Source organism: Phascolarctos cinereus, unplaced genomic scaffold, assembly GCF_003287225.1.
Source record: "Phascolarctos cinereus isolate Bilbo 61053 unplaced genomic scaffold, phaCin_HiC Scaffold_1;HRSCAF=81, whole genome shotgun sequence".
In the NCBI taxonomy this organism is placed as follows: Eukaryota; Metazoa; Chordata; class Mammalia; order Diprotodontia; family Phascolarctidae; genus Phascolarctos; species Phascolarctos cinereus.
This window is the reverse complement of record NW_027555514.1, coordinates 56,659,047-56,676,589: the sequence shown is the minus strand read 5'-3', so window position 1 is coordinate 56,676,589 and position 17,543 is coordinate 56,659,047. Positions and strand designations below refer to the sequence as shown.

Genomic DNA, 17,543 nt, shown 5'->3' with positions numbered 1-17,543 from the left:
CGTATAATAACACTGGAAACGTTGTTTTAGAGCTATTAGTTACCATATCATAAAACGGGTGTGATTAGGCACTAGGTCCAACAGAAAAGCTAATGAAAGCTAGTGGCAGGGTACTCCTCCATTCTTTGAACACACACATGCACACACATACAGACACAGACAGATAGATACACACACACACACACACACACACACACACACACACACACACCCCTTTGTACTCGCCCACCAGGTTACGTTAGAGCAGGTCCAAGTAAACAAACAAAATCTATGGCTCATATAGCAGCAGTTTTATAATCTAGATTCAATTATTTCTTTGGTCCTCATTAATGATACAGATTCATCATAGTACTTATAATATGTTATGATATTTAAAACAACTGAAAACCAGCTGGAAGCTTCTCAAGAGCAAAAATTGTTTCATATTTTTTCTTCTTTTTAATATTTTAAAATTTTCAAGTAACAAGTCTTTTTATTCATCTTTCCTCATATTGTCCCAGCTGGCCAGTTCCAGGTGGGCAACTCAGCTTGTCCTCTCCTCTTCTCTCCTTTCCTCTCTCCTCTTCTTCCCTCTCCTCCCTTTACTAGACTGAGGGTGTTCTGCCAAAAGGAAGATAAATTTTGATGGTCAAAAGCTACCTAGTTAACTTGGGGTTTACTGGCTAGATATCCTTAGCCTGAAACCCAATTCACTTTGGATCTCATGGATTGGACAACAAAAGGTCCCTGCCCAAGCACTATTTAATGGTTATTTTGGGGGCCCTCCAAGCTCAGAGTGAGTATAAACAGTAACTTTTTCTCTTTGGGCCAACAGCCCTGAGGGTCTTCCCCTCCCAGTTTGATTTTTTTTTTAATTAAAGGGGCCATCCCTTGCATACTTCTTAAAGAGGTCTATTCACTTCTCTGTTAGGAGGTAAGTGGTATGTTTCACTTCATTATTTCGGACTTGGAGTTTGTCATTTTCTTAATCAGAGTCCTAAAGTATGTCAGAGTTGCTTTTTTTTTTATAGTATTATCGTTGTATAAATTGTTCTCCTAGCTTTGCTCACTTCACTCTGCATCAGTTCATAAAGGTCTTCTCAGTTTACTCTAAAACAGCCCATTTCTCATGGCACAATAATATTCCATCACATTCATATGCCACAATCTGGTTGCCTTTTCCCAGGGAGATCATCTCTCAGTTTCCAATTTTTGGCTACTATGAAAAGAGCTGCCATAAATATTTTTGAACTCATAGATCCTTCCCCACTTTCTTTGATTCCTTTGGAGTGCATAGTATCTAGCATCTCATAGATTCTTACTAAATATTTGCTGAGTAACTAATCATTTTTCAAGTATCTGTTTTTCTAGGTATAGATATAGCCATCTATATCTATATTTACATTTAACATAGCATGAATCTGGGAGGAGATGATAGACTCAAGATGCAGAATCAGACATATTTTTAGACATGGACAATGAGAAAATTTGTTTTGCTTGATGATGCAAATTTGCTACAAGGTTATCCCCTTCAGCCCCATGGAGTATAGAAGGTAAGAGAGAAAACAGTGTTTGGCTAACTGAAAATAAAGTATGATTTATTATGACAAAGCACTCATACAATTACAAAGGTTCTTAATGATTGGGCTCCTTTTGCAGCCTGGTGAAGTTTATTCCTTCCTTCTCAGAATAATATTTTATATACATAAAATAAAATTCAGAAGATTGCAAAGGAAACTGATTATGTTCAAATATCCTATGTTAGGAACCCATGCTTAATTGGCTTTCTAGTAAAGGAATAATGTGAATAATGATTGACATTCATATAATGCTTTCAAGTCTCCAAAAAATTTCACATAAATTATTTCATTTGAGCTTTATAACAACTATGTGAGATAAACACTGCTGGTATTATCATCCCTTTTTACAGATGAGGAGACTGAAGATCAGAGTTTAAATGACTTGCTAATAAGCATTGACAACTAATAAGCATTCAGGGTAGGATTTGAACCCATGTCTTCCTATCTCCAAGACCAGCCTTATAGACTTTAAACTGTCAACATCCCTTGGTGGAGGATTATTGATATGCCCTGTGTTACAACATCACCTCTTCTTTAGAACTTGCTTCTTAAAAACTCATTTCTTTACTAGACTGAATATAAAAGGGCTTTAGATCATTAGTATAAAGAAGAGTGTAAATTATAAATATGAATATAAAATTATTTATATACCAAATATAAAATGGTATGGTGACTAGAGAGTTTGCGTAATAGCTAAGATGACCTGTGTTCAAATTCTGCTTCTTACACACACTGTATGACCCTGAGTAAGTCAGTGTCACAACTCCTAGTGCTCTAAGCAGATCTCTAAGACTGTTTCAGAGGTGTCAACATACATTGGTAGAGGGAATTTCATCACGTGGGAATTTCCTTTATCATTAAATCACAGGAGCAGTGATTTTACTCTATTCTTGTAAAATGTCCAAGTTATGCTTCTCTGTCCATTTAATTCTGTTTCAGTGGCCAGTCCAAGAGGGACTGGTGGAAATGTCACTCCTCATTTATATAGGAATTCTTCCACATTCCTCAAGGCAGTGTCACTGTATAGCAGCTTGCTGTACCCGATTGATTTCCCCAAGGAAATTTCATGCAGGTGGCACAGAACATCATGTATTGTACTTGGCTGCTATCCAACAAGCCCACTGGGGAAAGGAGTTAGCAGGGATTTTTAAAAGGTTGAGCAACAGATTTGTTGTTTGTGTTTTTGTTTTTGTTTTTAGAAAATTAAGAAATCTGTATTTCTTACAATGACTAAAAAGGGTTTAGCAATAGGACTGAAGAGTATTCTGAAGGAAAACAAGCTAAGGTGGAGAGACACTAGAGTCAGATGAACACAGAGAAACAAAAAAAAGTGTCTTTAATTCTTGAGTAAGTACATATTCACTTCTTCAAGTAAAGCCATCTTTATCATCCTTCTTTGTCCTCAAATTTTCACATTTATAAACTAGACTGAACTTGTGACCAGGCCTGGTGCAGTAGAAAGAGCTTTAACCCTGGAGGCAAATGGATTCCTACTAGCTGGGTGACCTTGGGTAAATTGTGTAGCCTCCCTGGGACTAGATTGGACTAGATTGTTTCTTGGTTGGTTCCTTTCAGCTTTAGCTTTTTGATCCTGTTAGAGGGAAGAACCCTGAATTCCATACTTGTAAGGAATCCCACACCCCAGAGTTCCACAATAAGAAGTCTGGTGATCCGGAATCAGTCTAGGGGCAGAAGCACTAATGCCTAACCAATGTTCTCATGTTTGGGAGTAGATAAGGGTAGTGGCTTGTCAACTAGCTAATTTTTCTTTAGGGTTGTTTGGATTCACATCTCCATAGATGTCTTCTTATATTCAGATCCACCTTTCTAAAATTCAATGCAACAGGTGATAGCAATAATTTAGAATCATAGGATTTCAGAGTTGGAAGGGACCTTGCAGACCATCTATTCCAACCTAATTAAGAATACACTCCACAGCATCCTAGGCAAATAAAATATTTCTTGGGTGAGTGAAAGTGACTACCGAGAGATTCCTTGTACAAAGAGCTCCATATATCATAGTCAATAGAATTTCATGATGAGTATACAGTGTTTCTGACATATGTAAATATAACACATTAGAAGAGTCAACAACCACAGAAAAGTACTAGGATTTTCTACCCAATTCATGCCATTGTCAAATCTGTAGCATAGGAAGAAAAGAAAAAAAAAGAATAAAAAATAAACTGTCATAGAGAAAAAAAAAGTACTTCATTTACACATTGAGGGAAGTGATGAATGAGGGAAATGACCCATAGATCAAAGTCAGATGCCAGTACTATGGATCAAGAGGTCATTTAGTGCAACATGAAAAAAAATTCTACCATTTTTTGCACATATACTACAAAAGAAGTATTGGCAAAGTATTAAAGATGGATTTTGGGGTTGAATAATTTAGCTGAATTCTCTCTAGATGATAATGGTTCTATGAGTCTCTGCCAAAGGCTATGCATGGCATATAGAAGGAAGAACTGGCATTTACATTCTGATCAGTTAAGGAATAGTTCTGCCACAGTGATTGTAGAACTAATAATACTCTCATCCTATTCCCAGAGACTTTGGTTTTTAACTTCTGGGAATAGACCTTATAAGCTTTTTCTTTGGGATATTTCTCTGCAATCTACGAGCCTATGTCAAATTGATTAGGTAATAAACGATGTTGAGCATCAGATGTTCAGTATCAGATCAATGTTGACTATCATCAAAGAGGTGAATTTGTACCCTTGCGAAATCCCTGCTTTACAGATCATCATGTCTAAATTTCATTAAACAATTGGATAGAAGAACCCTTGGGCATTACCACACAGAGAAGGTCATCTGTAACTCTTCTGCTGGTTCCAAACTCAAACAGGGGTTATCGCTCATTCCTTGGAAATACTTTAGACTACAGGGCAATTGGTTTCTCTGCTAGCCCATAATCAACCCTGTGAGGTCTCTCACCCACCAAACTGTCCCTTTTTTCTAACTGCCCACAAAGCAGTTGGGAAATAAATTAAGGAGTCAACACTGAAATGGAAATTTTACTTAAAGTACAATTTGCTTACACTTAACTTTTTTTAATCAAATAACATGTCATTGTAACCAATGTCACATGATCTGTCTTCCAATACTTTACAAATGTTTGCATGTGCCTTGATACTGTGACAACACAGTAAGATTTCACACCCCATATGGCAAATTAACTCTTGTACCATCATCACAGAGCCATCTGTATGTACATCAGACCAATCCCAATCGGATCTCTATGAAGTCATATATAATCAGTATCTATAGACACTAGATGGTTAATATTTTTAATCTATTATATAAAACATACTTAAATATGTTGTTTCATATCAGGTTAAGTAATAAAGATTAGCAACCTTTTTTAAAAAAAATTTATAGTCTCGGAGAATTACCCAGAGCAAATTAAGTGATATGCCCAGGGTTAAAAAGCTATGCTATATCAGAGACAGGGCTCACTGACCCCTAAAGTGGCCCACAATCCATTATGCCAAATTTTCTCCCTAGCTATCATCTCATCTCATCTCACACTTCATGATTATTTTATGTAATATCTGATGTGCAAGTACATGTCACAGTGGATTAAAATGTGCGACTTCGAATCAAAAAGACCTGAGTTCAAATCCTGTCTGAGATATTTACTACTTGTATGACCCTTGGCTACTCATTTAACCTCTCTCAGACTGAATTGCTCACCTGAAAAAGAAGAGGATTGGACTAGATAACACCTAAAGGCCATTTACATGTTAAATCTATGATCCTATGAATCTATAATGTATCACATTTCACATCTTATATCATAATAATCAGTTATTTACCATTTAGTCTATGACCAGAATCCTGATCTTTTGATGAGAAATAACATCATAGCCAGAATGGCTAAAGGCCTAAGCTTAACAAAAATGTAAAATTAGAAGAAATTTGTTCAATTTGAAAAAAACATGTTTGAATTAAACAAGCAAGAGGTTTCTTTCAGTGTTTCATAAGAAAATCTACTAGACCAATGATAATGTAAACAAATTCTTAATAAGTTTATTTTCACTTGAATTCAGGGAAAAACAGATGCAGTAGGGGAAACTATTGGATTGAGAGAGAAGAAACCTGGGTTCCAATCATAGCTGAATGACCCGGGAGAGGGAATATCTTCTCACCTCTCTGGTCCTCAGGATCCTCATCTGTAAAGTTGGGGTATCTAAGTTATATCCAAGGTCTCTAGCTCCTTGAAGATTCTATGTTCCTTGTCTCATATCAAAATAATTTCAAATCGCTCAGAAAAGTTAACAGAACAGCTGCTGAAAGCCTCCACCTAACCTTACAGCTGTTTTCAACATCATTCACCTTTAGGAAATCTCTTTCTTCATTACTAAGGGAAATGGAAGATGGGAACTCAACTAAATATTATTTGGAGCACATTTAATTAAGTGATAAAAGTTTGCTACAGTAACTTGGATCAAATTACTCACCTCAACTTAATTAATTCAAGAAATGGCAATTTTTCATATTCTCAAGACATTTTGATTTCCTGCTTTAGATCATGAAATCATACCTGAAAAGGCTGAGTCGAGGTAATGTTGAGAGCTTTCCTTTTCCATCTGTTGCCTTGATTTCCAAATATCTGCCACAGCATATGTCCGCTTGTGTTATTTGAAATTCTTTGATAAATCCTCAGCCTGTAAATATGCTTTCCAAACATGTGATAATGGAAGCGAAAGATGCAACTTTTATCATTAGTGGCATTAAGAATGGGACTCAGCAACACAGCTCTGTTTTGGAAGACCTGTGGTTCCGAAGACTCTATGTAGAGATAATGCCCTTTAATTGTGCCCAAAGTATTATCCTTCATTGGTCCTGTGTTGAGTGTTGAAGTAGAGCCTTGGATTCTCGTCCAATCAAAATCATCCTCTTTGGCTTGTTCCCAGTTGCAGAGCCCATTTTCAAAATCACAATGGAGTTCAGGTGCTGCAATTGACAAATAACAAAAGATACTAGCAGACAGAAAGAAACAATAATTCACAGGAGCATATTATATGGTGGCTTCCCCTACCCTCAAATAAGTTAACCTTCCATTATCAAAATCAAATTAAAGTGACTTAAAACTAAATCAAGAGTAAATACAACTGTTTAGAACCCATCAAAGACATCACTGCTTTTTTGTCTGAAGACAAAAATATGTTTGAATTCACAGCTTCACTTGGTTATCTCAAGATTGAGACCATTTTTTCCACATTTTAGCTGTTTTGTTGAATCCAAAATCTATGAAAATCTATAGAATCCAGTCTATGAAACCCAAAGCCTATACCTGAATAGTTTTCACTGAGGTAAAGTTTTAGGCTTTTGTTATTCATTAACTTGAATTTCCAAAACCAACATGTCAAAAGTCCCTAGTGTAAATTTGTGTTTTATGCAAAATATTGTTTACATCTATCCTTTTCTTTTGCTATCATCTTGGCCCAACAACTCACGCCTGGATTTGCTACAAAAATCTTCCAACCAATCTCCCAGACTCAAGGTTCCTTCTAACACTGCTTTCATACTACTACCAAATTAACCTTTAATAGTTCCCTAATTTTTGCAGTTATCAAATCTAACATCTCTTGCCTAGATTTTAAGAGAAACTGTAATAGGCTAATCCTACTCTACCTAACTATCCATATTTTTCAGGCCTCCTTTCTATTGCATTTGTAGTACATACATAGTCATGCCTTCATAACTTTAAATTATTTCCTTCACCTTGAATGTCCCTGTGCTCCATCTTCTGCCTACTCAAATCCTTTCCAACCTTCAATAGTTATCTCCTCCTCCACACAGCCTTACCTGCATACTCCATCCCCTACCAATCATGTTTTCCTTTGATTTTTCCAATTGTTATGCACTTCACCACCCAATGTTTTTGCTTATTTGTTTGGTTTATGCATGTTTATTATTTTATTTATTCAAATTTCTATGAGTCTAAAGAAATGCTAAATAATAAATCTGTTCGGAAGGCTCTTGGCACAATATTCAGTGAATGGACAAAGACTTGAAGGAAGGCTCTCAGAATCCCTCCTTCTATAAGCACATTAATGCTTATTAGAATTACAAATTATCATCTTTCAAGGCAGAAAGAACCTGGCCCTCAGATGCAGTATAATTGTTGACAGTGGTCTCCTCCCTTCCTCAAAAGATCATGCACAGTTATCTCTTCCACAGATGAAGCCTCTGAAACTGAGATGCAACAAGGTATGGACAGATTCTCTGTTGCTTGTGCTAATTTTTGCCTAACAATTAACACCAAGAAAAAACAGGTGCTCCGTCAGCCAGCACCATACCATCCGTATGTGGAACCATCAGTTACAGCTTGATGTGGCTAAGTTCACCTACCTTGGCAGTATACTTTTCAGGGATGTACATGTTGATAGTGACATTGTTGCACACAGTGCAGAGCTAGCTCAGTGTTTGGGAGGCCCCAAAGGAAAGTGTGGGAGAGAAGAGATATTAGACTGACTACCAAACTGAAGGTCTCCAGAGCCTTTGCATTGCTGCGTACTGGGTAACCTGGACAGACTACCAGCACCATGCCAGGAAACGGAATCACTTCCATTTGAATTGTCTTAGGAAGATTCTGAAGATCATCCAGCAGGATAAGATAACAGATACAGAGGTCTTTTCTCAAACTAAACTGTCCAACATTCAAACTCTACCATAGAAAGTACAACTCTGATGGGCTGGCCCCATTTTTTGAATGTCAAACATAACCTTACCTAAAAGACTATCTTATGGAGAACTCACACAACACAAGTGTTCCGATGGTGGTCAGAAAAACTGATACAAGGACACTGTAAAAGGTCTCTCTTAAGAACCTTAGAATTGATTGCATGACATGGGAGATACTGGTCCAAGATCATTCAGCATGCCTTTCCCACAGCAGAGAAGGTACTGTGCTCTATGACCAAAGAAGAATTGAAGAAGCTCAAAAGAAATGTGAGATGTGCAAGTTTAGGGAACCCACCCAAAATGTTCATGTGAACTATCTGTGCCCAACCTGTGGCAGAGCATTCCAAGCTCATATTAGTCTGATCAACCACAATCAGACACTCTGTAACTTGACTCTACCACAGTGATGTCATTTTGGTCCTCTTCAAGAACAAGAAAGACAACCACCACCTTCCCAGAGAATATATGCTCCCTGAGGGCAGAGACTGTCTTGTTTTTTTTTCTTGCCCCCAATATCTAGTAAAACTCCTGACACACAAGATACTTAATAAATGCCTATTGGGTTCAATTGGATTGAAATGGAGCCAAGAGAAAGGGAATATACCATAAATTTAGCGGCTAATTATGAACTACCGTCTGTAATAGGATGTTGTTTCAAGCATGAAAGTCTTCCTCCCCCAATAAGGTTGCAATCTCCATGAGATTCTAGGGCAGGGTGGGAGATTCTGAAAAGAATCAGGTACCTATACATACACCAGAAAATGTTGCTATGCCTTTAGAAGATAAATAAGATTTTCATTTTTATGAGTAGTTGCAAAGTGCTGACCTGCATTGGAAGAAAGGGGCTTCCTTATATCTTTCTGTACTAATGAAATAACGGGTCTACTCAACATCCTTATACATAGTTCCAGGATTTTATAGGATGGCAACTTCCTCTGTAGTGGTTGTTTGGACTTACTTGGGAAGGAGAGGGAGGATATGGAGATGGTGTGTGGCTGGAGTAGAGTGAAAGAAAAATGAAGAGAATAATTGAGGGTCTCCACTTTTTTTAACTTCATTACCATAGGTTAGTGTTTTAGAAATTTCATGTCAGGTCTCTTTAACTATACATCTCTGCAACTGAATTTGGAGCCTAAGGTGAAGAATTAGTAAAACGCAGTAAACAAAATTGTCTACGAATAAGTGCAGTCGAGCAAGCCCAAATCATCTGACTCACAGAAACTGCTTGTGCCTCTGCTCAGGCCTAACAAAGGTAACCAAGTGAGTAAATGTCAAATGAGGGGTAAACTTGCATCCAATATTTCTTCACTTGTGAATAATCAAACCCAGCTGTGACTTAGACTGGGAACCATGCAGTATGATTCCCCAGGTGTCAGTTTTTAACTATAGAGCAGAGGACACTATCAGGGGTCCCAGCTTTTAATTTTTTCTTAAATGGTCCTAAAGGCAAGATGTTTTCTGTGATGTTTGACCGAACAATGCCTACATAGTGAATTTTCATTTTCTAGGTCAATTTCAGGGGAATTGGGTACCCATCTCTACCCTAAAAGGAGCTAAGTAAATATATATACATACACCAGGAAATGTTGCCCTGCCTTTTGAAGGTATAGCAGGTTTTATTCTTCTTTGAAGACTGTCCTTACTACACCCAAAGGGCGAGCAAACTATGTCTACCCTTTAATCCAGCAATACCACTACTAGGTCTGTATCCTAAAGAGATAATAAAAAATGGGTAAGGAAAGGACCTACATGTGCAAAAATATTTATAGCAGCCCTTTTGTTGGTGGCAAAATACTAGACATCAGTAGGGGAATGGCTGAACAAGCTGTGGAATATGAATGTAATGGAATACTATTGTGCAATAAGAAATGATAAACAGGCAGATTTCTGGAAAAACCTATAAAGACGTGTACAAACTGAGGCAAAGTGAAATGAGCAGACCTGGGATAACATTGTACATAGTATCAGCAACATCATGCAATGATAAACTCTGAATAACAGCTCTTCTCAGCAACCCAATGCTTCAAGACAACTAAAAAGGACACAGAATGAAAATGCTGTCCATATGCAAATAAAGAACTGATGGACTCAGAATGCAGATTGAAGCATATTTTATCACTTTCTTTATTCTTTCTCATGGTTTGATTTCTTTTTGATCTGTTTCTTCCTCCACAACTGTGACAAATATGGAAATATATTTTACATGATAGCACTATATAAACTATATCAAACTGCCTACCATTTTCCAAAGAAGGGAGTGGAGAGAGGAAGGGAGAAAAATTAGGAACTCAAAATCTTGTAAAAATGAATGCTAAAAATTTCCTTAATATGTAATTGGAGGAAAAATAAAATAGTATTAAAAAAAAAAGACTGTCGTTGCTTTCATTACTATGTGTCCTCCAGACAACAAAATGAGAATAAAAGGTAGATTAGAATGTGCAGCTAGACTCCTACCAAACTGCTCACAAAAAGGATCATGTGGGGTTATTTATTCCTATTCAGCAACTAATCTGAAAGATTTTTTTTTTCAAAGTCTGGCTTCCCTAGCTACACAAACTTCTAAAGGCTGCATGTACCTATTAACACTGCCAACAAGTCCTGTCATGATCATACACTGATAATCACTGAACAAACCTCTAAATGTTAGATGGGTGAATTCATAATCATTGAGCATACCTCTAAATGTTAGATGGGTGAATTCAGCACCTCCACCAATGTTCTATTCTATATGTCTTAGTCCAATATCACTCATAGGAGTTCTCAAAGGTGATGCCAATAAAACACAAACTCTGAGATCCAATCAATAATTTGACAAGCATTTTATTAAGAGTCAACTATACTGGGTATTCTGAGGTCAGTGCAGTTTTAAACTATTAAAGCTTAATTAGCTAAGACTTTTGGGACACCCAAGTATGCCAGGCACTGTGCTTGTTTCTGGAAATCCAAAGACAAAAATCAAATAGCTCTTTCCCTCAAGGGCCTTTGTTTCAGTGGCAGAGAGGACACATACACATTTGTGTATATGTAAAAAATACATAAAATACAAAGTAGTTTTGGGGAAAATGCACTAGCAGTTAGAGGATCATGAGAGATCATACCTAGGTGACACCTGAGGTGAAGAGGGAGTTATGTTCCAGGTAAGATGCAGAGACATAGAGATGGGAAATGGGGTATTATATTTAAGGAATAGCAATGGGGGTAATTTGACTAGACCAAAAGTAAAATGAAGGGGGATAATTTATAATAAACTGTAAATTCCTAGTAAACTTGGAAGGTTTCACTAATAATCCCATTGTAACACTGTTGTTTGAAACACTGACTAGTTAAGTTGGGAGACACTCATTTTCAAAGTGTTGACGACCAGTTAGTTATTTAATTTTTGGGCACAAGGAGTTTTGTAATCATTGACTGTGGATCATGACCCTAGATGAGGTCACGGCCCACATTTTAAGAAACACTAATAGGGGTCATGAGTGGAAAAAGTTTAAGAAGCCCCGAACTAGAGCATGGAGATGGTGTGATCTGCATAGATGGAAGGCATAATCACAATGATGAATTCAAAGGGAAGGAAAAGGGAAGGGAATAAATATTTGGTTAAGCACTTACTACGTGCCAAGCACTCTGCTAAGCACAATAATAATTAATAATAATAATAGTACCAATGCTGATGGCTATAGCATCTACTATGTGCCAGGTCCTGTGCTAAATGCTTTATAAATATCTTCTCATTTGATCCTTGAAACAACCCTGGGAAGTAGGTTCTATTATTATCCCCATTTTACAGTTCAGGAAACTGAGGAAGAAAGAAGTTAAGTGACTTGCCTAGGGTCACACAGCTATAAAGTGCCATGATGCCAAATTTGAACTCAGCTCTTCCCGATTCCAGGCCTAGCACTTTGTACACTGTGCCTTTTAGCTCTCACAGACTCTGTGGAGCATAAGAATTGCATCCATTGGAATTTGTGGCAGGTCCAACTTGGGTACTTCCAAAACACTGACGAGCCTCGAGTTTCAATAGCCACTATTATATTAAATCATGATAAATTCCCAAATCTAGACACCCCCCCATATAATGCTAATGGTATTGTCCGTGTTTCATCTGAGTTTATAATTTCCTTTTTCTTATTGTTTAATAAATATACAATTTGGCAATGAGAATAAAGTGTCACTTTTCGACAATAACATGTGTCAACATAGGAGAGGTGCAGAAATTGTTTTCTGGGTAGATAACTTGAATCTGGCCTGTTGCACTGCGTTTTTGGAGCAAGTGCGTTAGAGATTCTTTGGACTACAATGTTCAAATGGCAAGGTCTGAGAACTAATAGTGGACAAAGACACCTTGATTCCCTTTGAAATCAAGTCTCAGGCCATCTACCTAGGATAAAAGTGGCAAGAAGAAAGAGAATAAAAGAGGCAGAAATACTTACAGCAATGAGCCTCATCGGAGTTATCTCCGCAATTATCCACCAGGTCACATAATAGAATACGGTCTATGCAGGCCTTGGTCTGTGTACACCAAAAATGATCTGGGCCTTCACAACTCATAGTGGGAGGGGGAAGGGTGCAGTTCTCGAATTTGATATCATCAATGGCCGAGACCCCGTGATAAGCTCCAAAACTGACTTTTTCCAGTGACAAATGGAAGGGCTGAGTGAGACGTCCAAGCTGAACGAATGCTTTGGACCACTGGTTTCCCTGGTTGTACAACACTCTCCAGAGAGCAGTTGAGTAATTGGTCCCCTCTACATGTAGCTGCATCTCTGCTGCTCCCACTGACTTACCATAGTTATAAAACCTGGAAAAGAGCAGAAAAGAGAGAAATGGAATGGTTTGTGAAACATACGAACAATTCAGAATACTGCTGGCTTCTGCTGGATCAATGAATCATAAAGTATAACAAATGTTGCTTCTCTTCATTTCCTGAGACATCACTTTGTACACCATATGGGCATTAGCTTCTCTGTCACTGCTCAGTCCCTGGTGTTTTCAGGATCCTGTATTTCCATTCTAAGGAGCTTAGCATATAGTATAGGAATCTGCATGATTAAATTGTAAACCACAGTTGGATAGAAAAATTCTCATCTTTAGAAATGAACACAATAAGTTCTGACATCATGAACTCTGAAGCAAAATGTTAATTGTGTGAATTTAATGCAATACCTTTCTTAAAAGTTTCTACAGATGAAAACAAGAATGTTTAATAAATGCAAGAGCATGCCTACAACTTATGCTCTGTAAATGGCTTCAATACATGAACTTCCAAGTCTTTTCTTTTTTAATGAAAAGAGAAAGACTAAAATGTAGTAAACTTTTCTTTGAGTGAAAATGTGTATGCATTTGCTTATTTTTCACCACTAGTGCCCACCAAAAGACGAAAGTAGACTCTGTATCCAGTTATAAAAGGTCCTATGCAACAAGCCATTAGCTGCACTTAGCACAGAGCCTGACACATAGGAAGTGTTTAATAAATGTTTATTGACTGTTTATTGACTACTGTTGACCTTGAAAAATTATAAATAGGTAAGAGTACAGACATTGTCTCTTTAACTGTCATTTCTGAGATATTTAACCAGTATAAAACAACCATCACAGTGAGGAGGCCATAAGAGCATGGAAATAACTTCAGCCAGCAGAGTTGATACCCTTGCCCAGAAATGAGGTGTGGGCAAAGGTAGTAATCATTTAGAGTATAAGCTCATTTGGGAAACATGATGTAAGATTATGAGCATTACAGGCTCACAACACAATGGGAAGAAAAGGAGCTTGCACTGAGTAACTAAGTCCAATCATCTTGAGAGCATTTACAGATGAAACTAAAGCTGAAAAGGAAGAGAACAAATAGATGTGAAATGGAGCATAACTGCCAATAATACTATAGCAATTTATTCTTATCATCTCAAGCAGTAAAATCACTACATTTGGACTCTAATACTTTAGTAACACGTGCTACATTGGAAAATGGAAATGTCACTTGCAAAAGAGCAGTGGGCCTGACCAAATATGTGCAACAGAAATTTATCTTGGAGTTAGTATAATTTTTAAAGGCACTCAGGGGAGGGGGGATTTTCAAAATGTCTCAAAGAGCAAAGAATTCCAAGTGAATGGAAAACACTGTAGATATCATTAATAACTAAAAAAGACGACCAACCCATAAGCCAGCCCTCTCCTCTATCTAAGGTCTTTATCAAAAGGATCCATGCATATGCTAAAAATGTGAGAAGGAAACAGGCAGGCTTTTAGCTTGCCCAAATGCAAGCTTACTCAGTCTCTATATATAGAACACTGCAGAAGGTGAAACACTGTGTATGTTTGAAGGATAGGATTTCTACCTAAGAGTGACTGGTAGTGTGTAGTGATAAAGAGTCTTATGTTTGGCTGAGGAGCCAGAACTGATGATTCATGAGTTGCTATGTTAAAACTGAGTGAGTCTACATATAAAAATAGTGTTCTAATTCTATGTGATTCCTTTTCCTTCCTAGCATCAAGGGAATCAAAACAGATTGCCAGGCATGAGATAGGGCAACAATGCTTTTTCCATTCAGGTACCAAGTGTCAGTAAGAACATGATGCCCACTGTTGCTTTCATGTTTATTCCTTCCTGGTGTTAGGTGTATTAAAATTCCAACAGGAAAGCACCCAGGTGATCAAAAGATTTATTAAAGATCCCACTTTCAACCACAGTTGATAGAAGAATCTGTTAGAGCGGTGGAAGCTAATGACAAAGAAAGGACCTGAAAGCAGAAGTGAAGACAGTCACTTGAGATAGTGGCATCTTTAAGGATCATGACTCCTTGAAAAAAAGAAAGAAATGCTAGCTATAGACTGTGTAATGGAACTAATTTATTAAGTCCAACAGAGAGTTAAGCCAAGGGGTAATCTTAATGTAACTTGAGTTACAAATAAAATTACTTTGGGGGCCAGGTATCCCTGGCAAAAGAAATCCAAAAACCCCATTGCTTTCACATGTTATTTACTAGTATGCTTAACTACCATTGTACTTTAAGTTTGAAGCACTCTTCCCAAGAACTTTATATATGCAATGTGAAAATTCATCCCTATATGGGATGGGGTAAAGAAGTGTGTTTGTAGATACTCCTTTTAATATACCTCCTCAGTAAATTATTTTTCTAAAAGCTAGTTGGATTTTGCTGGCTGAACGATAATAGGGAGCACAGTGAATGGGGGCTGATAAGTGATAATATTAGAAAACCATAACCCTCAGGGTTAGCCCTAGAACTCCAAGGGGAGTAGTGGTCAGTCTTCCTCGGGGCCCTGACTTGTCAGCATAAGTAAGTTAAGGGAGTGAGCCCACAAAGGAACTACATCTGATTCATATTGCATAGTATGTTTGCAAATCTTAGTACAGGTTTAAACTAATAAAGCTAGATGCTCAACATTGTGATCTCTATAAAATACAAATCACATGCTACATAGGGTAAAGAAAAGACACATGGTAGGTATAAGTAGGTAAAAGCATATTAACAATGATGACCCTAAGAAGTATAAAATATGTCATCAAGGACATGTCTGATTAGAAAACGAGATAACCAAATGTGCAGCAAGAGCAGGAGATAACAAGTGGGATCCTGTGCTGGTATCCACAAAATAACAAGAGATTCAAAATAAAACCAGTAGGTTATACAGACCATCTGTGAAGGACTTAGGCAAGAATGCAGACAAGGATTGGACAGGATGAGAAGTCAGAGATAAGCCTTGGTCTGCAATACATTAATGAGACCATTTATTCATCAAAGCCCATGGGTGGGTGTCTGATAACCGTATGGAAATTGTCAGGTAAATTGAAAAGATTTATCCTAAACTTGGCTGTGATATTGTTGATCAAGTGTGTGCTTCACTTGTTCATAAAAGAAATTAATGAATAAAAAGGCCTGGCAAAGAGAACCCCAAAACTTGTTTCATCATGTTCTTTGGGTAGGCTGTGTGCAGGAAATCTCATATATAAGACTATACTCAAAGAAATTGTTCTCACTCTTTTTAAGAGACTCCAAAAGCCTTTTTTAGAAACTCCAAATTACTTCAAAGGAGCATATTTCCCCAAAAATGCCCTGAATTCAAAATCCATCCAAAGCCATTCATCACAAGCACATATTGAGCTTTGCAAAAACTCTCATATGTTAAAAAAAATTTTGGAGACAAAAACAAATAAAAGCCAAAATGTCAAAATCTACTGAATATCATTTTATTCCTCAATGTCTTACTGGAGAGAAATTTTAATTAACCACTGAATAATAGAGGCAGTAATTGCTTCAAAAGAGATAGACAGTATACCACTACAAAGTCCAGCTTCATTCTCAGGCAAAGGAAAAGAAAGAAAGATGTTTCATCAATTTACTGTAGTACTTAACAGTTACCAGAAAGACAAACTGCAGCCTGGTCCTGTCTGGCTGAACCTTGGACTCTGGAGTTTAGCCACCTGTGAAATGCTGCTGTTGGTTTTTAAAATGAACATAAAGTGTCCTGTTGAGAAAAAAAAATGACTTCACCTATTGGATCCAAAAGAATTGTCAGGTATTGCAGTAAAGATTGTGACCTCTCTAGGCTAGCCTATACAACACCAAATGGGCAATATTTTTTTCTTTAACCAACACATCTTGGTTTTTTAAGTACTTAATGGCTCACAGAATCTATCTGAAGGGTGGATGCCACCTCATTGGCCATCTAGTCCAATCCATTTTTTTAATGCTGCTCTACGTTGTTGAACAGATGGTCATCCACCCTTGGCTTCCAGACTTCCAACAGGGAGACAGCCTATTCCCTAAGAAAGCCACTCAGTCCTGCTTTGGGACAACTCTAATGTAGGAAGTTTTCCTTGACACCAAGTCAAGCTTTGTCTCTACTGACTCTAATGCTGTGCTCTGGGACTAAATATAACAAACCTAAACCATCTTCAAATTCTTGTCTGCAGCTATCATGTGTCTCCATTTTCTCTTCTCTGGCCTAAATACCTCTCTTTTATTCAACTGCCTTTTTTTATATGAATCTAGAGTTCTTCACTCTCTCCATGGATTTCAATGTAGACTTGACTCAAGCTCTGTCCACAAAATGCCAAAGTAAGTACTAAGCTTAATCAGTTCAATCCAAATACACTTTCAACTCATCTCTAGGGTGGGGGGAGCATTGTTCAACATGTACCACGGACAAAATCCTTTTGGTTGACTTTTTCCCCTTCCTGTTAGTTGTTGTAGTATCAGAATAGATAAAATTTAAACCAGCTCTTCCTTAACGTCATGACTGAGAAACTGTAAGACTTTCCAATACCCATGTCTT

At 37.4% G+C, this 17,543-nt stretch overlaps 1 protein-coding gene across 1 annotated transcript in view; it reads right to left on the bottom strand.

Annotated features, from left to right (window-relative positions):
* The window catches only part of MALRD1 (MAM and LDL receptor class A domain containing 1), an 844,925-nt gene that overhangs the window by 639,483 nt on the left and 187,899 nt on the right, over positions 1–17,543 (bottom strand). Inside the window, 3 exon segments of the mRNA XM_020966909.2 lie at positions 6,109–6,521; positions 12,683–13,050; positions 16,628–16,733. Of these exon segments, the coding sequence (XP_020822568.2) occupies positions 6,109–6,521; positions 12,683–13,050; positions 16,628–16,733 (887 nt within the window).